Source organism: Syngnathus floridae, chromosome 5, assembly GCF_059516105.1.
Source record: "Syngnathus floridae isolate MCC-2025c chromosome 5, RoL_Sflo_1.0, whole genome shotgun sequence".
In the NCBI taxonomy this organism is placed as follows: Eukaryota; Metazoa; Chordata; class Actinopteri; order Syngnathiformes; family Syngnathidae; genus Syngnathus; species Syngnathus floridae.
Window position 1 is genome coordinate 7,068,930 of NC_142417.1, and position 23,676 is coordinate 7,092,605.

The 23,676-nt window shown below is 42.0% G+C and overlaps 1 protein-coding gene and 1 long non-coding RNA gene across 6 annotated transcripts in view; one reads left to right on the plus strand and one right to left on the minus strand.

Moving 5' to 3' along the window:
• pde4d (phosphodiesterase 4D, cAMP-specific) overlaps positions 1-23,676 on the plus strand; it is a 91,181-nt gene that overhangs the window by 58,473 nt on the left and 9,032 nt on the right. For 3 of the 5 annotated variants that reach the window (XM_088377348.1, XM_088377351.1, XM_088377352.1), the window contains exons 2-6: positions 14,428-14,619; positions 15,672-15,708; positions 15,792-15,868; positions 16,414-16,463; positions 19,339-19,451. In XM_088377348.1, coding sequence (XP_088233474.1) covers positions 14,428-14,619; positions 15,672-15,708; positions 15,792-15,868; positions 16,414-16,463; positions 19,339-19,451 — 469 coding nt within the window. Of the gene's footprint in view, positions 1-7,930; positions 8,326-14,427; positions 14,620-15,671; positions 15,709-15,791; positions 15,869-16,413; positions 16,464-19,338; positions 19,452-23,676 lie in introns of those variants that run through there. The other 2 variants (XM_088377347.1, XM_088377349.1) reach the window with 1 other exon arrangement.
• LOC148397826 (uncharacterized) lies at positions 8,653-10,001 on the minus strand. Its single transcript, XR_015858811.1, has 3 exons — positions 9,462-10,001; positions 9,004-9,079; positions 8,653-8,775 (listed from the first exon to the last, which is right to left on the minus strand). It is a non-coding gene; the product is annotated as an uncharacterized LOC148397826 (long non-coding RNA).

The following is a 23,676-nucleotide window of genomic DNA, read 5'->3' on the forward strand; positions in this document are numbered from 1 at the left end:
TGCCTTTATTTGTTTTTGATTAAGGTACTCTGGGGACTGTCACAATGTTGTAGTTGTGGCTTATTTTTCCGGAAAATTTGAGCCAGATTCTCAATAGCACAACCAAAGTGGCGTTTCACTTCTCTTCATACAGGTGTCTTCGTTTTAAAACAGAGTTCCATTTCTACAGCGGAAAAAGCAGAAATGGGCTATGCTCTATAGATAACCTAAAGAAACAGATAATAATTGTATGTGAGACTTTAACCATAATAACACTTGAAAATTTTAATAACGATCAAGAGTCATGCCCCGCATTACATCTGTCGAGGTTTGATTCTTTTTGGTTCCTACAGGCCCACATTACTCTGAATAAATGTTGCAAAATAGCCAAAGGAAGAGCAAAACAGATGGAGTTGTCCATCAATGTTACTTCTGCAACTGTCCAGATTACCACTTCCGCCTATAGGCTATTTATATGATTATATTTCCGTACAAGGAAATGTTTTGGAAATATTTGTGACCTCACCAAAAAGCACAACTGTCAAAGTTTTACACTGTTAATTAATTTCCACAGTGGTTTTAGGAGTAAACTCATTTAATTTGCTTGTAATTGCATTTTTTGATGGTCCTCTTCAACCCATGTGGAACCCTATGTTCTTGTTAGTGATAATGTGCTGATATAAACTGCACATGAACACATGGTGTAGTCGCACACACACACACTTACAAAGACCCTGCAGCGTACTAAGCATGTGTGCGTGTGCGTGTGTGTTGGGGAATATCCTGGATTACCTGGTGTGTGTTGGCACACAATGACAGGCTGTCCCCTCACACACGAACAAACATGCTCACAGTCTAAAGGGGTTTCTCTTGTGGACTGTCCAAAATGTTCACACAAAGAGAAATGTCCACACAATAAAGGTAGGACGGACGGCGAAGATTTTGTCAGGCAAACAGAGAGAATGAGAGAACGACACACACAGACACGCATACACACAAAGGTTGTCCAAGAGCATGTGGCCTCAGCTTTCGTTCAAACACTCTCACTCGCGTAGTAGTGATGTCATCAGGGCTTTAATGAGGGATTACTCTGACATCAGCGGGCCCACTGCCAGGTTAAACCTATTAGCTGCCCCATGTGCTTGCAGTGTACTGCATCTTGAGTGCTATGCTTGCATGTGTGCGGCCATGCGTAAGGTTTAAGAGGCTCCCCACATCCATTCATCTTTCCATCAATTTAGCACGTCTCAAGAGAGGAAGCCAGTTTCACAGTTATTGTGCGCCAACGACAGATCCTGCAAGGATTTGACAGCACTCCCGCGGTGACCATCTTTGTGTCCGTAATCAATGGAATTGAAAGCCATTGTTGTCGCGCCATCACTGGAACGCTGGCAAGGCAATTAGCAGTGCAAGTTAATGAATCAGACAGAGTGGAATATCTCAAGTGCATTTTTATTCTATATTAAATGAAAACCCAACGCAAAAAGAAAAAAATGTGTGCTTAAAATGTTTGCACAAAAGCAATGTGCAGTTGAGTAAATAATCAGACTATTTTATTTGTCATTTGAACGCATTGTATGCGGCCTTATTGTGATAGAATCTTGCACGTGTTCTTTTGAGATCACCTCCCATCGTGTTGCGTGTACATCACGTCGACTCTCGTCATCCTCTATTTTGTCATCATTTCTTATCCTTAGCAACGACATGCTGGTTGGTTACCTGTCCGCTTGTCTCCAAGGCAACCGCATCGTAAACATGACTCGCCGGCCACGGCGAAAGGTAGACAGGAGGTGCAAGCTGAGGTGAGACGCGTCATTGGTCGAGAGACGCTCGGTTGGACTAGCCTCTTGGCCACGCCACTGCCGAATCTTCCTCACAATAACTTTACTCACCCATTCACACACACACACATCGTAAGATGAATAGTCAGTCTTTGTCAACCTGCTTTCCCGTGGCCAAGGTGCAGTTGCCATGGTGATAATCTGCCACCTTAACATGAGCTGCGCAGAATGGTTTCTTTTTTTTTTTAACCCTTTACCCACCGTTGCGGAGAATTCAATTAACTGTGATGTATGTGCCTTCTGTACGAGCGTGTCAGCCAGTGGCGTAAGATAGATGGCCCTATAGCTCATCCCCACCTCTTTGTCGAATCGGATTGTCACTCACGGATTGTGTTATCTTTCGAGAAACAATACCACAAAGTACGTAATGCACTGACTTGGCTGCAGTGTTAAGTATTTGTCAACCCACCAAACTCTTACAATGTCAGTCAGTCAAAGTATCCAATTTACTCGTTAAACGTGAGGTTTGCACTCAAATCGGAACAAAGTGCTCATACTGCTGAATTTCGATTGTTAGATTTATGCAGGGTTTCACACTCCAGTGAATTTGCTGTATCTCTACATAGAACAGATCATTCCTAGAATATGTCAAGGAAGCTTGCGAGAGAAGGACAAATTAATAGCCGCTGGGTACTATACCACTGTGGCAATGAAAGACCACTTTAGAGGGCAATGTTCTGACTCAATGGCATTAGGATGGGCCTGCAGCTGCTTGTGGCACGTTCCACCAACACAACAGACTTGGCTCAAAATAACCTAGCTCTATCCCAATTCGGAGGGCGGCATCGATTTTACAGGCTGTAATTTGACAGCCGATGACGTCATAATGACAACATACATCCCATGTCAAAAGCACCTTCAAATAAAGACCACAAATTTGGTGTTTTCAACAATTCTTTTGTTCAGATGATCTTTCATCCAAACTTTTAATGAGAGCCATACGGTGAACTCGTGATTAAATATAGAGTACTTCTGTCACCTTTGGTTACATAGCAGCGTGCGTCAGGGAAGGCAGGATACCGAGTGACGGCAGTCGTGTTGTCATTTGCTGCGCTGACAGGGTGTGCAAAGCATAGTCTGCTTGTTGTGTGAGGAGGCACAGGAGATGCTTGTCTCTGCACTGGAGCGTGCGTGTCACCTGCCCCGACACACTCGACTAAATCACTACATGGGTAGTGTGTGCGTACGCGGATGTCACAGGGCCCACCGGTGTGATGGCATTGTCATGCACACACGCACACGATTTGTTGTCACACGCTGTGTGAGTCTGACAGAGTGGCGTAGCAACAGGAACACCGCTGAGAAATACAGTGTGTGTGTGTGTTTATAATCTTGAATTTAAATTAAAACATAATTCTCGGGCATGGAGTGTCTCTAAATGCTACTATTTATCCGTTTGAGTAAAATGAATGAATGTTTTATTTTGTATCAACTATTGTCATTCAGAGCATTTATTTGAAAAGTCAAAATACCAAATCATTCCGGTGAGGTTTTTTGTGGGTCTGTTGACTCGTGTCCGCCTTTGTGATGTGCTACTCCCTCCTACTGGTGGAAATCGTCAGTTACAGGAGTTGAATGGGTGTGGGCGATAGGCTTTTGTGTCCTCATATAAACCTATCTTGTGTCCATGGTCACAGTCTGACAGGGAAAGATTTATATTGGCTAATGTCTGGTAGTTCTGGAATCATTTTTAAGTTAAAGGGGGAAAAAGATTAATAATACATCTTTTATGATTGTCATTATTATTACTTTGTAGTTGTCGAAATACGGTATTCTGATTGTGTGTTAAGTAAGAATTAAACAGCAGAATCAAGCAGTTTTATCCATCTCAGGGTTGGCAATTTTGCCACTTGCTGCCAAAAATGACATGACAGTTGCTCAGACCTCAGGCAAAGACTAGTCACGGCTCCGCTTGCAAATGTCACATGACCAAACCCAGCACACAGGTAAGCCATGATTGGTCCTTACCTGAGCCCGAGCAACTGTGATGTAATTTCCAAATAATTACAACAAATAACAAAAAATAGTTTATTCTCATTTTTCCATCACTTCATTACTTCTATTTTTCTCAACATCAGGCAACTTTGAACATATTACAGCATACAGAAATGCATTTGTTGTATTTCTTTTGAATAAAAATGCGAACAAAAGAAAAAGAGCTTATGTTCATCCAAAACATCAGCTTCCAGTAATAAGGTCCACTCAGCTATTAACTGTCTAAACTGTTTTTGCACATGAATGTAATTTATGAGCAAAGTGACTTTGAAAGTGTGCTCATGCAGCCAGTCTCCAGCATTACTAGAAAACACACTTGATTATGAGCCGACAGATATGATAAATTAGTTTGCTCTGCATTTGCACTTTGCCCCCCTCCTATTGCATCCCTCGCTCTTTCTCCCTCTATCATCTTTTTCTCCAAGTCACACCCACCGCTTCCCTCGCTCTCTACACTTGGCTCTTCTCCTTTTCACTAACACTGGACGCTGGAGCCTCGGTGGTACCAACTGGGCTCTGTTGGATTTCAAATAGCCCCCCCTTTCCCGGTCCCATGAACCCCCGCCCCTGGTCGAGATGAGTTTGCCGGTCAACTCCGAGTACCTGTCTCTGGAGAGGATAGCGCGCTACCGCCATGCCTGCTCCAACGGCTCGCCCTACGCCACCAACAAGCCCATCGACATCAAACCTCGCGGCAGGAGAGGGTATGCAAGGCAGAGGGGCTTGGCTAAATTGAGTCCAAAAAGTTGTGTGCTTGCTTTGAGAGCCAGAAACTCAGCCTGAAGTTGAACGGCTTGCTTTGTGTGCATGCTTATGACCGCGTATCTGCTGAGTTCTTCCACCTGCTGTAGTTTACCACTGTTTACTCAACATTGTATATATCTGTGTTGTGTGTGTGGGGGGAGTTTTATATCCCCTGTGGGCCCCAAACAAGGATCACAGAGGACCCTCGCCCTCAGAAATTCTTCTGATATAGTCGATAAAGAATTTGCATGTTTGTTTGGCATTTTGATGCATATGATATTTTTCAAAATCTACTGGCGGATAACATATGGGAAAATTGTGCAAACCCCGGCAAATTATTTATTTATTTCAATTTGCATTTAATTTTTTAAGTGATGCTGCTGGGCCTGCGAAGTGAAGTAAAACTAACACTCCAGATATAGTGAAATTTTAGAAAATTGTATGTATTGTAGAAAACTTTGTTTGTTTAAAGTTTTCATTGAACTATTTAAGACATGCTGCTTTGTCTCGGAGGTACCCAAACTTTTTGTAGGAATTTTAAAACAAATTCTATTGTCCAAGATAAAAAGAAAAAGAAATTTCAACATGTTGAAAATCTGAACAGCTGTTTCATAAACATATGTAAAGGTACTGCATTACAAATATTTTATTTTAATTTATTATTTTATTTATTTTAATTGCAAATACATATCAACTCCAATTATCTGTTATCAACCTCCATGACTTCTAATAATTGACCTCAACCTTAAAAATAGTGTAAAACGACAAATAAATAACCATTTTTCTGTAGCCAATCAAGTTTTGATAGTAATAATGATAATAATAATTAAATAATATTATTAAACACGTAAAATCTGAATTGCGCAAGCTTTCCTTGGTCAAACCAGAAAACAAAAAGGCATTTTTGATTTATCCTCAAAACTATGTTGAGACACAGAGAGCCATCTCTGGTTAAAATTTGACCAGTGTAATGATTCAAAGGCATGTTTTCCAGAATGTAGCTTTTTAATGTACCCGGTGTACCTTTTTATTGCTAGTGTTTGAAATAGTGGCCAGTGTCAGCATTTTCGCTTGGCCCCCTTCAGCTCGATGCCCCGGGAAAGCGCCTGGGTCGCTGCCCTGTTGCAGTGTCTGTTTGCATGTGTGCCTTTGTGTCATATTCCCATATTCCTCATTTTTGCTTTTTCCGACAACAAGGTTAACGACGAATGAACACTCAATCAAGGTGTTCAGGCGCACTGCTCATAATCCGTGCACTCTGTGTCCATTAAGGCCCCGCACAGCAAATTTCAGGACCTTATTAGATCCATTATCATGCTGCCATATTTTTTTGTGAGCAGCATACACTCAGTGACCTCGAACAGCAACACAGGAAAAAAAAAAAAAAAGTATAAATGTGAAATCTGGATATTCACTTGTATGTGGCCAGTGTGTGTGATGTCGGAGTATTTGCATATGAACTTAAGATAATGGCTGTGTAGACATATAGATATGGTGGAGCCTTGTCAATAGCGCGCCTGAGCCATCTGTGCTCTGCTTCCTTTAGTGCTATTTATGTATATTTCAGCGTTTACTTAGAGTGCTTTCTCTATGTGTACCACAAGCGAGACTCCCCCCCCCCCCTAAACAAAATCAATCATTTTGTGTTTGTCGGTTTAATCCGTGCTGCAGCTCTTTGAGGGCAGGCTTAATGCTGCACTTGCAGAACAATCAGCACTAGGTGGCTGTCTTGTACATCAGGGGCGGGCAAGATTTTTGGTTTCACTTATGATGGACCGTTTGAGTCTTCTGAGGGCTCCACTGAAAGAACAATGGTGTGTTGAATTTGCTCCAATTTTATTTTGGGACAAAATAAAATGATCTGGTTTCAGATCATTTTATTTTGTCACAAAATTATTTTGGTTCCAGATATGCCACTTATCTGGAGTATCTGGATCCATCTATTTCATGCAACAACTTGACAAAAATATTTGAGTAAAAAAAAAAAATTCTTTGCACTGAGCTAATATTTAATTTTATTTTTGAAGTTATTCTTATTGTTAATATTGAAAACACTATACTGGAAAATCTTTGTCCATATCAAACAGCGCTCGGTTGTGATATTTGTCTTATGTAAAAGTTGAAAATGCCCCTAAGAAGTGTTGCATTGAGTTGAAATGTGATTTACAGTATGATGCAGAATCTTGGCTCTAAAGAGCCTGTTTGTTTGCTGTTTTGCAACAAGTCTCAAGTGTCGTTTTGAGTTCGCTTTTATGGTGTGTTGAGGTGTGTTTACGATGACGCTCACACGTAATGCGTACATGTTTGTGCTTGTGAGCTCACCGGCACACGCACAAACGTACGTACGCAGCATCCTGCATTCACCTCAAGGCCGCCGATACCGCCACCTTTCTTTCATAACATGAAAGCCCATGCCTGCAATTGGAGTGGATGACCGCGGTATTATCAGTCAAAAGGGTCGGCAGGCCGTTTGTTATGCTTTGAAAGGGTTTACAGATGGACGCATTTCCATCTGCATGTCTTTTACATACGCTGTGCTTGCCGCGAACAAAAAGGAACCTTACGCCGACTGATGTCACGCTGCCGTCGCTTACGTCTCTGGTTGGTCGGAAATGTACAAGGCTGCTTTTAAATTGACCTCGGGGCGTCTTGGGTGTTCTTCTTTGTCTGTGTAAAACCGCCACAGTTTTATGATGGGGGTAGGGAAACAGTTCTTCGCTATGCAGTTCTAAAAACACAAGTAACAATGAAAAAGCCCCTGCAATCTTTTTTTATGATGAATTTCTAGCGTCGGAGCTGTTGAAAATTTTGCGACCAATTCGATGCCCTGAGAAAGAAATGATCTGGATGAATGAGAATATTCACAGGAAAATTCGGGTACAGAAAGAAAGAATGGAAAAAGTTTGGTCTTCTCTCTATGCCATCATTGTACGACTGATAGGCAATTAAATTAAGGCATAATATTTTGATAGTGACACTTTTTTGCGGCCTTGGCTCAATAAAAGGTTGGGAATCACCAATTGAGGATACCCGCACCTGACTGGGGCGCATTTGGATATTTTGTCACTAATCATCGATTCTACTACAATCATTTTCTGGGGTTCAGAATTTAGTATTGAAAGTATTGATTTTTTTTTTTTTTTTTTTTAAACTATGGGTACTTATCTGTCACTTTCTTATCTCCCATCAAACACATTTCCAGTCCACTCCCTCACATTTTCTTTGCTACAGTCAAAGAACATATGGGGCCCGTGGCCGCTTCTCCTGGCGTCGTTGCCGTTGGTTTTAGGTTACCCTGGCAGCGTGGGTGATCGACGCGTGAGATTGTAAGGATGCCTGGGAGTTAGCGAGAGCTGAAAGCAAGTCCCGCCCTGTAAGGAATTACTATGACCAAAACAACCCCTCCCACTTGCACTCAAAAGCCTGGCTGCAGCTGTGGAGTGAGGCAGAGAGAGCGCGAAGAGTCATGTAATGCTTCCACTCGGGTGAGGGGTCGAGGGTGCCGAGTGGGGGAGCGGAACCCAGGAAGTTGTCTGGATTCCAAACGAGCCTTGAAAGGAAGTCGGGAATCATCTGGAATACGGACGACTTGGGAGCATACAGGACTGGAGGTCCAGGTGGCCCTTGAGTGGCTGTGTTTGGGTGGCTTCATGTGTGTGTGCTTGAGTAGAGCAAGTGGATGTGGACGAGAACGGGAGAACATGAGTATCATTCTAAAGCCAAGGTCGCGCTCCACCAGCTCGCTGAAGAACACTGAAGGAATATGGTAAATAGTAGAATTGACAATCTTCATTCTGTCTTCTTTGTGCATCTGTGTGCGCGTGCGTGTGTGTTTGTGTGTCACACGCTATTGTTCACCATTCCTTCCTTCCTGTTTGAGTGTTACTTATACCTCCTGTTGGTTTACATCCGACCTACGCCATATTACACTCCACAGTCTCCACTTTGCTGCTACAGCCCTTAGTCTCCTCTTGGATATAATTCTCACAGTTGCCTACAGCTAAGAATGATTAGAATGTCAATGGAAATTTAAATAAGATGACACCAAATACAAATGAGTATCAAGTATCAAGACCAGGAAATAGTTTCTTGGGAAAGGATAGTATTGTATGTTGGAAATATGTGGCTCCAGAAGTCACCTCTTCTGTTTAGAGATGGTCTTTTCACCTTCTTGTAGATGGTTTCCGTCACACCTCGTACACACCACCTGTCCTCTCTGTCAAGAATATATAGATTTTTTTTTTGTCTTCTCTGATGTCACCATGCTGTAACCGACGTACCGAGAAGTAAATACTGAAGCACCTCTTTCACGTCTATTGTATTGTTGTTTTTTGTTAGCGTTTCAATACCACATGGTTTTGAGCTTCCCAAGGTACTATTTTGAAGGTAAAACTTGTGAGGCTGTAACTGTGCAGTGAAAAGGGGCATTAGCGTCACTACCTACCTGAGCGAGGTCATTCATTGGGTTATATAGTCTCGCACTTCTCTTCAAGCCAGTTTTGAAGCAGTTTATTGACAAACTGCAACATGGAGAAACTTTGATTAATCAATTCATCAGTAAAATGTTCATTTGTTGCCAGTCTAACATATTTGGGGCAATTTATTCTTCTAATTTGTATGCCCTGATCTCAACATCAAGTGTCATCATATTTCCTACGATGAATTGTCACAAAGTGCATGGATATTTATTAACCCAACTAAATTTCCATAGTCGGAAGCGCAGTGAGATGACATCAGTTGAAAGTTTCAGGCTTCGGATCTCTCGCCCTCTCTGGGTACGCGGACTTCCTCAAACAGTCCAAAAACATCTACGTTACGTTCATTGAAAACTGTGTGCCCTTGTTAATTGACTGGCTGTCAGTCCATCTATGTACTTACTCTATTAAATAGACCCAAGCTCACCTGTGACCCTCATGAGGACAAGCGATGTAGAAAATGGCCGGATCGCCGTTGTATCCAGGTTTTAGTTTTTTTTAACTGGTGGCACCCCTATAGGGCCTAAGGCAAGACTTCAGGTTTCAAACGGTCACTGGTCCCCACCATCTCCATTTGTCCTACGAAGAAGTAGTCGCTCTCTTTCGCTTTGGTACAGCAGATAAACAAAGATGCAGCCCGAGGCGCAACCTGCCCTGCCCTCGTCTTGTCTCGACTCGTCCTTGGCTGTCAGCTCGCATTTCCTTCTGACAAATTGTCCTCCTGTCGCTTCCACGCCGGGAGGAGGGAGCCCGGTAAAGATGCTCCTCCACTGTCGTGCTGTCAGACAGTGCTGAAATAAATCTCCAAATCCATGCTGCGATCATACAGGACAGTGGAGAACGCCTCTTCTCTGATTTCCTATTTTTAACTACACCCTTTCATCAGTTCTTTCTTGCACATTTCTGTTATCTCTTTATCACACGAAATATGAAAAAAATAGCTCTGAAAGGTGTGGGAGATTGTTTGGCTTCGTCTGTTAGGATAAGACAGTACTTTACTCTGGTGTTCTTTTGTAGTGCTTGTTTGTGTTTGCATGTGGAGCTGACACCCTCGGGTAATGTGCGGCACACCTCCTGTCTCAATACCACAACAGAGATGATATCTGTTTATTTTGAAGTGAATTGAAAACTGGGAGTGTTAAGGTCAAAAGCTGGTCAACTTTTCCTCTGCATTTAACAAAACCCAGAGCAGCAGCCCTGCTTAGCTTTTGGCTTTGGCATGGTAGCAAGTCTGGGACTTATGGGGGACATTCAGACAATGGAGCTTGAAAGTGACTCTGGAACGTAGCCCAGACTAACTAGTAATGTAATCAGTCTAGTGGTGGTTATTATGAAAAGCAGGCAAGTGGTGGAGTTGCAATGTGCTTAATTCAGCTCATTAGTTTTCTGAAGCTGAGCTGTGATTGGTTGCGACCTGAAACTGGCAACTGTGATGTCATTTTCAGTCGACAGCAAGTGGCAAAAAAGTCGACTCCAGAGATGAATACAAACAAGGGAATTTTGCTGTCTAACTCATATTCCACAAATGTAATATTAATCAAAATGCAGCATTTAGACTAGTGGGGGCACATACCACATATTATTGTAAAGAACGTTTTTGGGTTGACCTCCCCTTTAACCAGCATTCTCGCCTCCTCTGCCCCACTTCAAAAACACAGATGATGGCATGCTGAGATGAAGCGTAGAGGAATGGAATTGTCTGACGTTGACTTGAAGCACTTTCATCTGGACTTCGTCTGCCGTCAGTCGACTGAGCGATGATGCAGCTCGCATGTGCACAGGACCTGTTTTATATTAGTCACATTCGAGTCTTTAGATTCCTAGTGGCACGCTAGCGGAACTGGTTGAGTGCGTGACCTTTATTTTGCATGCGTGTCACGACTGAATGGCTCATCTGAATGGAGCATTGACAGTCAGCGTGGAGACTACGAGCAGCGAGTGTTGACTTTTTTGCGCTCCATCTGGCAGAACAAGATTAACCAGACGGAGCTGGATGACACAATTTGGCTACTTTTGTATGCTAATTTTCTCTCCGAGGACATTGACACCACTGACATACATTGTTTGTAAATAAAACAAGAGTTTAAGTAAATACACCTTCAAGGCTTAATGACATTTAATACTGCAAACTACAAGAAATATATTTTAAAATCTCAAGGTAATAGAAATTGCAAAATATTGTGGGGCAATGTAGAGTTGTAGAGTAATTTCATTCAGAAAAAAAAACCTGTTGCTTACCCCCTTATTCATAAATGTAAATATAGTAATATAATAATAATAATTATTATTATTATTACTATAATATTATTATTATTATTATTATTATTATTATTGGATATTGCTTTGGTTACATCCTCTGTTTAAGTGCCACTTAAAATGTGAGATTACTCTGCACTACGTTTTTCTTCTTGTTTTTAAATGAGTTAACAATTTTGACTGCTGATGAAATCATATTGACCAACTGTGACATGCACCAAGCAGAGGCTGACCTGCATTGTCCATATTTGTTTACAGAGTAGATGTGTGGCCAAAGTGGGTGAGGCAGACACTTGTGTTCGTGGGCCATTGATTTTTTTTATTTTCTTTTTACAGATAGAAAAAAATGTGAATGTAAAATTGTTCATTTCAACACTGACATAATTCATTCTATAAATGAAATACACAATGGTGCATATTAGAAATGACATGACTCTTTATAATGAAAATGCATTGTGGGCCTGATTAAAGTCTTATGTGGCCCCCAAGCCATACTTTGCCCACCAGAACCTCATTTGTTCTGCGTAAGAACTTTGTACCATGCTGAATGTTCTGTATCAAAAATACTAATACGTCCCACACCGTTACACACAGTGTTGATAATTAATAATCTCACACCGCTTGTGGAGTGTGAGGAGAAGTCTCTTTCAGTGAAGTTTCCTGACATTCGAGCATGCAACTTGACTCGCGTGGGAAGCATTGTTCCTTGCCGGCCATCTGGCGTATTTGCTATGTATGGGCAGTTAAAGCTAGAGCTTCTATCTTTGGACACGTTACTGTCCTCTTGGAAGTCAACGGGACATATTGTTTTATCACAAAGGCAGATTAGAGGCGTATTTGGAATCTGCTGACTCTTCAAATATTTTCTTCCTTGGCGGCTAAGTCGTTCCTTGTTGGGAATTGTGGAAGAGCTTCGTGTCAGAGTGGAGAAGGAAAGAAAATCTTCCGTTGGGTGTGACGTCAAAACTCAATAAGACATTCCCAGAGAGGGTGTGTTCTTTACCACCACCACACACACACTTAGACACATACAGTGAATTGCAAATTCCAAATGCGGGTGGTGAGGTGATTTACTTTATAACACCTTTGTGACCATTTTTAATTTGCACTAGACAAATACTCGATATATATTTATATAAAAACAACTCATACTGAAACTCATCCAAACTAAACTAAAATGAAGTGCACTCACTCCCCACCCAAAAAAGCAAAACAAAATAAAAAATGACAACAGAAAAAACAGTGACATAGAAAAAGATTATTCAAGCAGAATAAAAGGGTAGGCGAAAAATTGCCAAGTTGACTTTGTCTCCATTCTGTGTCGGCGCTGTTGGTAAAGACCATGGGGAATACAGTTTTTATTTTTTTATTATTTATTTTTAGTAGTGTAAAGGGTGCTTGTGTGAATGTGAGGTTTCATTTTCATGCCTGATGCTAAATATGAAGTGTGGCGCTGAGAGGAATGTAGTGCAGAGATACCGGATGATGTCCAGTCAACACAAACGAGGAGTTACTGGAGTCATACTGGCTGTGTGTGAGAATATGAGTGTGAGAGAAAGAGGGAACAATTCGATTGCCCTTTCCTTGCCAGCCAAAACTGACACACACACTTAGCTGCTGCTGCTACCCAGACAACAGAGGGTGAGAACCCAGTGTTGAAGTTGTTGTTGGGGGGGGGATTCCTCGCACTTTGGCTCACTGTAACATAGCGACACACACAGATAACATGTTCATCCACATTTAACAATTTTAACGCTTCTTTATCAGTTATCACAATTGGAACCAAAAGTACCATTTAGCTTTTTCCCCAAACACACATTGTCACTTTATGGAGTATTTAATTGTTTTTAGCGAATAATGTCTTTTTACACATTAAATGACATGCAGGAGGTTCCTATAGAATATTTTACTGTTGATCTAACATGTGTGAATTGTTTGTACTCCAGTGGTTGCTATTCCATATTGCTCTCGATGTGTTTAGTATCGCTCGCACCTACTTCTTGCTAAATGACGCATAAAAGATAAGCGGATAAGTTCAGACATCATAGCGAAAGTATTGGGACACATCTTCACTGCACGTACCAGAAGTGAAATGGTCCCAGAAGCAGACATTGACGCTGTATCTCAAATCTGCTTACGCGGCACTTGGATTGGCAGATAGCCGATATGTATCAGATATTTCTTCATATTTGCAAGAGGCCTGAGTCTGATTTGAAGATATATCAGTTGTGTGTGGTTTTTTTTCTTGTCTTCATTTGGCAACATGTAACTAAATTGTTTATCTTGCTGAGTCAAATTTTCCTTTTCTTATGTCAGAGAATGTATTTCTCCTGAACTGAATAATATAGTCCCAATTACGTGAAATATCGTCCTTGTTCTTTTATTCCCACTTTTTTCCGTGAAGGTATGAATCAGCGCTGATGAGAAAACGATTCACGCGCTCTCAAAATGTATTTCCCTTTCCACCGTTCCAATTATCCACGTGTGTACGGCATGCCTCAACACATTGCTGACGTCATCCTGTTGCACACACACTACAAAGTTAGTCACACAGGATTAAGGATGTGCCCTTATCCACAGTGAGGATGATGATTATGTGCAGGGGGGCACGTCATAGCTCGGCGTCATGGGATGCCCCCCCCGACCCCCCCAGCCTCCCTCACAACCATTTGGGATTATGAGATGGGTCAGCAACAGATCTCCCCTGCCTGTGACACAAGTACTAGTCATTGGCCGGCCGATAAATTCTCTCTGGAGACTAAGGCCTTCGGGTTGGTGTTGCCGAAGTGGCAGTGATTAGCTGTTTGAGCCGTGAGTCAGTGGCATCCCCCAGTGCAGGGGTTGTGCTCAAGGGCAATGTTAGATTTTTAAAATAGATTGCTGAGAAAGGTCATTAAAAAGAAAAAAAGATTAAAAATGGTCCTTAATTTGAGATCATAAATTATTTAAATATTTTTGTTGTTTTAAATATAGTTCAAATAGGTCAGAGTACACTTACTGGATACAGAATACATGTTGAGTTTATATATAAGTTAAAGGGGAAGTCAAGCCAACAATGTTATATCTAATATGTTGGGTGCACAACATCCCCGATTTTTACATATCATGGCCCTGTTGACGTTTGTTTGTTTTTTTAGTTTCGACGTGGACAATGGAACATCATCAGGTCGCAGCCCGCTGGACCCGATGGCCAGTCCAGGATCGGGCCTCATCCTGCAGGCCAACTTTGTCCACAGCCAGCGGAGGGAGTCGTTCTTGTATCGCTCAGACAGCGACTACGACCTCTCGCCCAAGTCGATGTCCCGAAACTCCTCCATCGCCAGCGACATGTGAGTGCTTTGGACCATTAATTTGTTTTCATTTTTTAAAAAATCCACCTCCATGTTCTCCTGTTGTGCTGAAAGCTTTTTATTCTATTTTTAGACTTTTTTTTTGCCTGTCTGAGTGTGTGTCTGAGTGCCACAGCTGGATGTTTATCAGCACAGGTCATAAAGCTGCCACATCGGCCACCTTTGGCTCTGGAGGGAAGTGTGCATCACCAACAGCTCGCCGAGTGGTGTCACATCTATTCTTATCGCATATTGCACGCCGTCTGCGCGGTGAAGAATCTTAAATCACTGATTAAACCACTGCCGTTGACACACTGCTCTTTATCGACTCAACACTTGCCCCAAAAAAATCTTGCTTGTATTGAAAATTTAGCATTCACCAAAATAATAATCCTCACTTTGATTGACACTGCCTCCTTCATATAAAGATAGCATGCTCCCCCGCTGCTATCCGCTTACATGAAGCAGTCAAACGGGAAATGGAATTATTGGGCGAAAATGTAGCTTTTTGATCGAGCCTGAAAAGGAAGATGAGAAAAAATAGCAATTAATGGACAAAAAAGTAATCACCTGCATTAAGCTTCAGACATTACGCGGCCAGCATATCATGTCATGTGTGTTACGTTTCATCGATCACCTGATCAAATGTTGACGGTGAGCTTTGAGGTCACCACCACTCATGTGCGTGACTCACCGTCTCTGTAGTTCGGATTCCTTTCAAGAGGGAGCAAAATGCGTAAGGGCCTCTCCCTCACCTTCCATCCTGTTGGCTTTTCCCAGAATCCATGAATAGGAAATCCTCATGCGTGGAAGCTTTCTCTGCGTCACAGCAACGTTGTGCCAGCTGCATACCGAAAGCCGGCTTACAAGAGACGAGTGCCTTAACAGCTGATGATGTGAAATCGACATGATGGAGTGCATGACAGACACTGAAACTTCTCATATGACGACACCCCATCTTTTTGTGCTTGTCCACGAGATGTCCACAAGCATAGTAGACAGTAAAACCTTTACATACTGTTACTTCAAATTCTCCTTCTTGTGTTTTCCAGCCATGGTGACGACATGATTGTAACGCCATTTGCACAGGTAATCATTTTCAACCCCATTTGTTCAGGCTTCACAATTGCAAGTCATACTAAAAACACAAAAACACACCTTCTGCCTTACAGGTCCTTGCCAGCCTAAGAACTGTACGGAATAACTTTGGAGCATTAACCAACCTGCAGCAAGACAGAGCGTCGAATAAGTACGTTTGCGCCCCTTTGTGGGGAAAATGTCAGCTCTACCTCAAAATGTGGTTTTGTACCCCCTCCACTGTTCATCAGTGGTACTACATCAACAGCTTTACAGCTTTTTATTACTTTTAGTTGCTGCATGCATGATCCAAGTGTAATAATTAAATGCCTATGTCAAATATATGCTTTGGTTTTGCCATCCAGGGGGAAAAAATATGTAGGAAGTGTCTGAGTTTATAAACCCGATTGTGCACAAATAACAACCTCTGGCCTTAATTTAACACTGTTGCTAATCAGAATAGCAAATACTATTTTAATTATTGAGCTCTTTGAAACTATGTTGCTAACCAAAACAGAGGCACCTACCAAGCATTTGAACAGATCAAATAAACAGAGGTGTTCCCTGTTAAGTATTCTGGGCAGCTTTATGTAGCAAACAGTGTTTAATATAATTTCAGTGTTGTCTAATTGAAAGCCTCCTTCCCAGCTGCAGTTCAAACACACTTGACTAATATTTGCAAATATATGACCTGTATGTTTTTTTTCCTCACAATAGGAGATCACCCATGTGCAACCCACCACCCATCACCAAGACCACCTTTACAGGTCAGTCTATGATGTCAGTATTACATCCACTGTGTGTTCAAAATATCATATGAAACTTTCGGACCCACTTTATGATGAATGTTGTTGTTCCTGGCGATGATATTGTTGAAATGAGCTGTCTGTTTTTGGTGGTAAGAACACACTTGTCCTAGACAGGTACTTCACTTTGATATATATCACAATATAGACCAGGGATGTCCAAACTATGGTCCGGGGCCAATTTATGACCCACTGTCCTTTTTTTACATCTGTGCCAGACACTAAATCATGACATGTTTCTTACTTAAAAATGAAAAAACAAATCCAAGAGGTTTGTGTTATCCTATGCCCTTGATGAAAACAACAAATGAGAATCATCATCATCCTAATAATAATAATTAACTTTTTTTTAAATAAAATTGAGTAAGCTTTTACTGATATGTCCCTGATATAGATTATTCATAGTAAAATTCCTATTTCACTTTCACATGCATTTATGCATGGAAATAGGAGGTTTCACTGCATTGAAAAAAAATCAAGATTATCTACTTGCCGATAAATCGCCCGCTCCTTTATATGGGACGTCTGTCGATGCTGCGCTATATTTAGAGGACAATCATACTGGTTAGTGGCCATTATGGGCCCTGCCATAAACTGGTGACAGCTGTGAGTCACGGTAGTGGTTATTTGAGAATATTGACGACCTGCAACGGCAAGGCAGGGACTTCATCGATGGAAGATTAGCTCATGGTTGAAGTAAATCAGACAAGGCCTTTCTCTCAAATTTAGTGCGCGCGTGTGCGTGTGTGCAGGCGGGCGTGTATGTTTATAGTATATAATAGAAATAAATAGCTGAATAGTTGCATCAACAGCCACTTAGTGCGCCCAACTGGTTTGGAGATGCGTTCAATCAATCAATTGCCACAGTTTTTAATTGAGTCAAGAATTTGATACACCCTTGGCTCAGAACTACATTAAATCATATTACAAGTACAAATGACCTTCCCATCACTCTGTTTTAAGAATCAAATGTGGCCGTTGATGTTCAGGGTGCCTCTTTGTCTCCCTCCCGGTCCAGTTTCGCCTGCCCGAGCGCTCCGCTTCGTGGTTTGTCTGCAGCCGTGCGTCTGTGCAGCAGCAGAGTGGCCTCTCGGAGCACCCGGTGTCTGATGTCGCACTAAGCATGAGAAGAATGTCATTGACGTCAGTGCAGTCGCTGTCAGAAAGGGTAGCACCCCAGTCGCTGACACCCCAGCCGGGGAGGGCAAACGGGGAAGAAAGACGACAGACAGACAAGATGAGTGAGAGAGAGGAAGGAGGATTATTGTGACAGAAAGAGGAGTAGGAGGATCTTGTTGACAATAGCCGGTGACATAGGAGCTTCTTCATGACGAACGCTTTGTGTGACCGCACTGATGCTATTGTCACTCGATGGCAACGTTATACGTATGTCATTAAAGCCCTAAAGGAAGATGACGGCATTTTGATTTGATGTGCAGAAGATAAAAATGCCCTAAATGTCATATACACTTTGGAGTTCAACCAAAAATATGCTCGCAAATGTTCTGTTATTAAGCCTTTCTACAATCAATTTTTCCAAAATTATGTTCTTCAGGTTTGTTTTTTGCTTTGGATGAATGATGCGTCTTAGTAAGTGTTACAAGGAAATGTAACATATTCCTTGATGTCCATTGTGCTACTTTTTCATTTAGATGCAGCTTTGGCGGCATCTTGTGGTGTTTCGGAAAAATTACAGAAAATGGCCATAGCTGAGTTTTTTTTTAGTGAGTAGCTGCGGATAGGTTCCTCACAAAACACACCAGTACGTAAATTTGTGAATAGTAAACCGCAAATACGCAGGGGACCGATTTTATTCTCCCCTCATCGCATAGCATTAGCTTTGGCGTCTATCATCTTGCACGCCATGTTAATTGTTTACCTCCTTGCTCGGTGCATTTATATGCTGGTCATATATTTGACGTGCACGCTCACACGATATAGCAGGAGCTGCCATGGCGCTCTCCTGCTCCTCTTATAATCCAGTCCATGTGTTATCGCCCTCCCTTTCTCATCTACAGTGCAGTCCTCTCAGGCTTTAGGTACAGCACGTTTTGGCTACCAGGGACGCCGAAGCAACAGCAGATACCCCCCCCCCCCTTTCCTATCCCCTCATCCCTGAGCACCACCTCCATTTCTTTACACACACAGCATCTGTCTGGCTAGCATACAGGAATCTACCCTCACGGATACCATGGATGTTTTTATTTGCACACGCGGCGGCTGAAGCATCATGTGCTAGTGTTACGTGCGCTGCGGTGCGTGAGCGTGCGTGTGTGTTTGGTAGTCATGTCAGGATGCTTCGGCGGGGATCCGAGGCGTTTGTGAGCCCCCCGGTCGGATCCGATGTGTCTCCTCCATCCTCCCTCCTCCCGAGCCTGCTGGGCAGACTGCTCTTCATCCTGCTACATGACTGGAATTACACTTTTCATATGAATGACATTGTGGAGCTGCTGAGGCAGGAAGTGGCGTGAACGTGCGCGTGGGCTCTCCGCTTGGGCAGCTCTCTGGCTTCTATGGCGAATCGTTGTTACCCTCTATTAGCATCTGGACAATCTTAATCGTCCTGGCTGACGTCAAATCTGTCTGACTTCCGTAGAAAAGGACGAAGGATTCTGTTCTCGGACACAGGGACCCCAAGGCTCTACTCCCTAGACACCCCCCCACACACACCCTTTCCCAAGAACTGGTCCGTCCAGTATGAAGAGTCACCCATGTGTCTACTCGGGGTATCCCAGCTTAGCCGTGTGTGGGGTGGGAGACCCCGGGCCTGGGCCGTCCACTAGCCCCCTGAAGCGGGCCCTTACTGACCCCTTACCGTCCTGTCTCGTTCCTGCAGAGGAGGCCTACCAGAAACTGGCCACTGAAACTCTGGAGGAGCTGGACTGGTGCCTGGACCAGCTGGAGACCCTGCAGACCAGACACTCAGTCAGCGAGATGGCCTCCAATAAGGTAAGGATGACCAACCATGTGTACTGTTGTTCCTCATTTCGTGGCCTGGAGGTTTATTTACTCAACTGCAGAGAGTGCCAGGCATCTGTGCTGTGTGACCTTTTTATTTCCAGCACAAAATGATGATGATGATGGGTGATGACATGATGTGTCATATTTCTTGGTTGGCTTTTCACTATACAGGCTTTGTTTTGAGGTGTGGTTGAAAAAGGGCTGTGGCTAAAATGTTTTGGGGAGGAAAGCTGTGGGAGGTATGATGATTTTTCAGAGGTGAAAGCCGTCATATGACAGGGTCAATCAGGGGTCAACAGCGAGGTGCTCGCAGGCTCCACTCAAGGGCCACATGAGCTTGTTTGCGGGACTGTTCTAAAAGGGACACTTGTGATTGATCATTTGAAAATGTGGCAACATGGCATTGCAGGGAAAAAAAAAAGAAACTTGGAAGTTTGAATGGTTTAGATCAGTTGATGTGGAAGGAGCAAGAAGTGGGAGGGTTAATAATAAAAAAAAAAAAATCTCTCTTCAAGATTTGCACAGAAGAACCTTTGGAAGGTTGATCCTCAAGTTGAAGCACGTAGATGTAGTGCACATCCGCAGTTATGCTGACCCCGTGTCGTCTCTACGTCACTAATGGCAGCCGCTCATCTCTTAGCATTGTCAGCACATCGCTTTTAGCCTGCCAGCAATAGCATCATCGTGCAGCCAGGGAGCATGCTCAGTCAGCGTCAGTGTGTGCGCCATGTGTGTGTGTGTGTGTGTGTGTGCAGCACACTCTGAATGCTGATCAGCTGCAATGATGTCACACCTTGTGATGTCACACAAAAAAAGGGGGGGAAGTAGGTGGATGATGGAAATGGCAAGACAAAGGCACAAAAAGGACTGATGTCAACTGGCACCAGACATGCAAGATCATATAAAATCGGGAATATGTGTTGTGCCCCCCAAAAAAAAACCTGCCACCATCACCACCTAGCATCCACAGCTTTACAATATTTGGTTGCCATGGCAACAGCTACAGGCCTAAATGCAGCCACCTTGTAGATGGTGCATTCACTAAAAGACGGAGCTGTTCCTGATTTGTTTAATATGGGAATGCTAACAGCCAATCATTTCTTGGCCTTCCTATGAAAATTTCCACTCCAGTGCTTTTAGTATGGACACAACAGGTGTCATTGTATTATTTAAATATTATCTATCCATCAACATTTACATTTAACTTAAGGAGATGCTACAGACACTGGGAAATCCCTGTGTTCTTTGTTTTTGTTTGAATGTTGACCAAAGATAAGTAGATTAACTGAGAAAAACAAATCAGTCTATCTGTAACTAGGATGCTGATTGGAATTTTGTGCAGATTGGAACCCAGAAGTGACGGCCCATGGAAATGGAGATTTATTTGCAAACCCATGTAGCAGTTAGTGTTTTTTTATTTCCATGTTGACTGTTTCTATAACAGTTCCTTAGACGGAGTACCCGTCACATCCAGCAGATGGCGGTGTTGTGCGGATAGGTGGTTCAGATAATGGATGGATATTTGCATAGTGATTCAGAGGTGAACTTGAAAATAAAAAAATAAATATTCAATTTAAGTGTATTTTGGGCAAAGTTATTTATTGGTATCAAATATTGCACATCCATCAAGAAAATCAATCATCCTTTTTGTAAACAAGACCAAAAATAAGCATAAAGAAAACATACATAACATATATAAACAGTTAAAATAGATTTTAAAAAAGTGGTCATATACGATACCTTATTGTATTTCAGTGGCAATCACATTAGCATGTGCAGGTGTTCTTTAGAAAGGAGTAGATATTTTTGGTCGGTGTGCCAAAGAACAAATTGCTTTGGGGGCCTGGCTCAGACTGGTGTGACACTTTGCAATTTGTACCCGATACCTTTTGTTCACACCTCCTTTCCCGGCTATCCATACGTACGAGTGTGCATTGCATAAGAGATACACGTGCATGTGCTCATGCGCTTTTGTGATCAGCCAGTGGCCTCATCTGCTTCACTTTAGCTGTAAATGACTCCCATTGCAAAGTCAGAAGAGATGCTTGCTCTTCGTTCGCTCCATTTTACATCCTGACAATGACATTGTGTTCTATTCATCTCCCAAAACAGCCCTCACCACTTTGAAAGTGAAGTTGAATTTTGAGCTTTTACAGCAAAATTGATCATTTTTCTTGGTGGGAAAAAAAAGTCAAGCCAAGTTGTAGCAGACGGGAATCACAATATTATCATCACAGGGTTTGATCCCAGGCCATTGTAGTTTAGAGCTGTCACTATATAAAATATTTTTAGATTCGATTATTCTATCGATAACTCCATCGATTAATCGAATAATCAGATACAAATTATGGATATTGTTTTGATTAGAGTTAATAGCAAATTAATTTGGTATTATTTAGTGATCAAAAAACAACTAAACAGCAGTCAGGTAATATCACACTCAAAAGATTGATGGTCATTGTTTTCTAAAGTAAAAGCAGATGTTTGCCAATGTCTTACTTTGATTAAATACAAAATCAGTTTGCTTCCATGAAGGAGTAGAAAAATCAAACAATTATTACTTTAGAGAGCCTAAAATTAGAAGATTTGAGAAAAATCGATCACTTGATTATTAAAATATAAGACGATTATCTTGATATAGGAATTGTTTTCGATTAATCGATTAATTTTGACCCCCCCTGTATGTAACTGTCATTTACACATTTTCAATAAAAGACAGGCGCCAGACAGCAAAAGATTTACTTGTTTGTTTGATAAGTACAGTTTGTAAGTATTTTGCCACCTTTGATTTGTCAGCATTAATTATTTAATTTGTCTTTATTCTGGCCATCTGACATCATCCCAATGACTCAGTGTTAAATGTGTGAGCTCAGCTTCCTTTAATATTGGATCTCTTTAGTCACCGCACAGTACACACCGGCTCATATGATCTCACACACGTATGACGATGCACACACATGCCCCAGCGTGGCGGCGCAGGACTGTACATTTTCCACAATTTCGGGCCAATCGCTCAGCTGGTGACCTCAAGTCTGCTGGCGTCCAATCCAATCAAAAAGCAGGGTGAGCTCACCGTCCGCCCGTGCCCCGTCTCGATTGGCTGCCGTCGCTTTCGGAGCAGACTGTGCGTCGCGGGGGAGGATCATGTCGCTCCCTCTCAGCTTAGCCGAGCAGGCAAGGAAGGACATGACACAAATATTCCACTGCTTCCCCATCTCTTCCCTGTGGCGGTCCATCCTTTTGTTATTTTTCTAATCCTCGCATCCGATCTGCTCCCCGCATCCCTCATGAGGATGCACGATCCGTCACGATGTGCTCCTGCTTGATCTTTTGGGGAGTCACATTCCACCTGACGTTCCTCAGCGGATGCTAGCGGGATGTGAAGCATCATGAAGACACTCTCTGAACTTCAGCTTTAATCTTGGGAACTTTACATTTTCCACTTTCTCTTTTGTGGGTTTCACTTTTGTTTGTTTTGCCAAAATGCCTGAAGTTAATTATTTGTTCTCTGTATCCTGGGGATACATTAAGGTAAGATGTTATTTTAGCTGGAATAGTAATAGATAATAAAAAAATTGGTTTTATAACCCTTTATTGGTCATTTCATCTTTCATTACATTTACAAAAATGCAATATTAGTAGAATGACACACTTTTTAGACGATAACGGGCTGCAAATAGAACAAAAAAATCATACGTATCCTGACTTGTTCAAAGCTATAAAAATCTCACTGCTTACTAGTGCTATAATAATATGAACTTTTCTGTGATTAAAAACTGACTTAGTTTATTTTTTATATGGGGCGGAATGTTTTCCCTCTTTTGTTGTATCATTAGTTTCCTATGGTTATTGAATTTTATTTATATAATTTAGGTATATGTATATTTTTTATTTTAGGTAAGCTTCATCATTTTTCCATCCATCCATTTTCTGAATTCTTCTATGGCCAAATTATATTTAAAGCTATGCTACTCATTAAAATAAATATGTAACAATCTTAATTGAAAATTTTAAACGTGACAAAGGTTTAGCTGTCCTCTAGAGAGCTTCGTGTGCGTCATACAGCTTTTCAGGCTGGAACAAGGCAATGAAACACAAATTACTATTCATTCATTTATGTGTGCTTGTTTATTTATTTGAGTCATGTGTTTTCCGTCACTTTTCAGTATTCAGAGTTTTTATTTTATGAATCACAAAAGTGCTCTTCGGATGA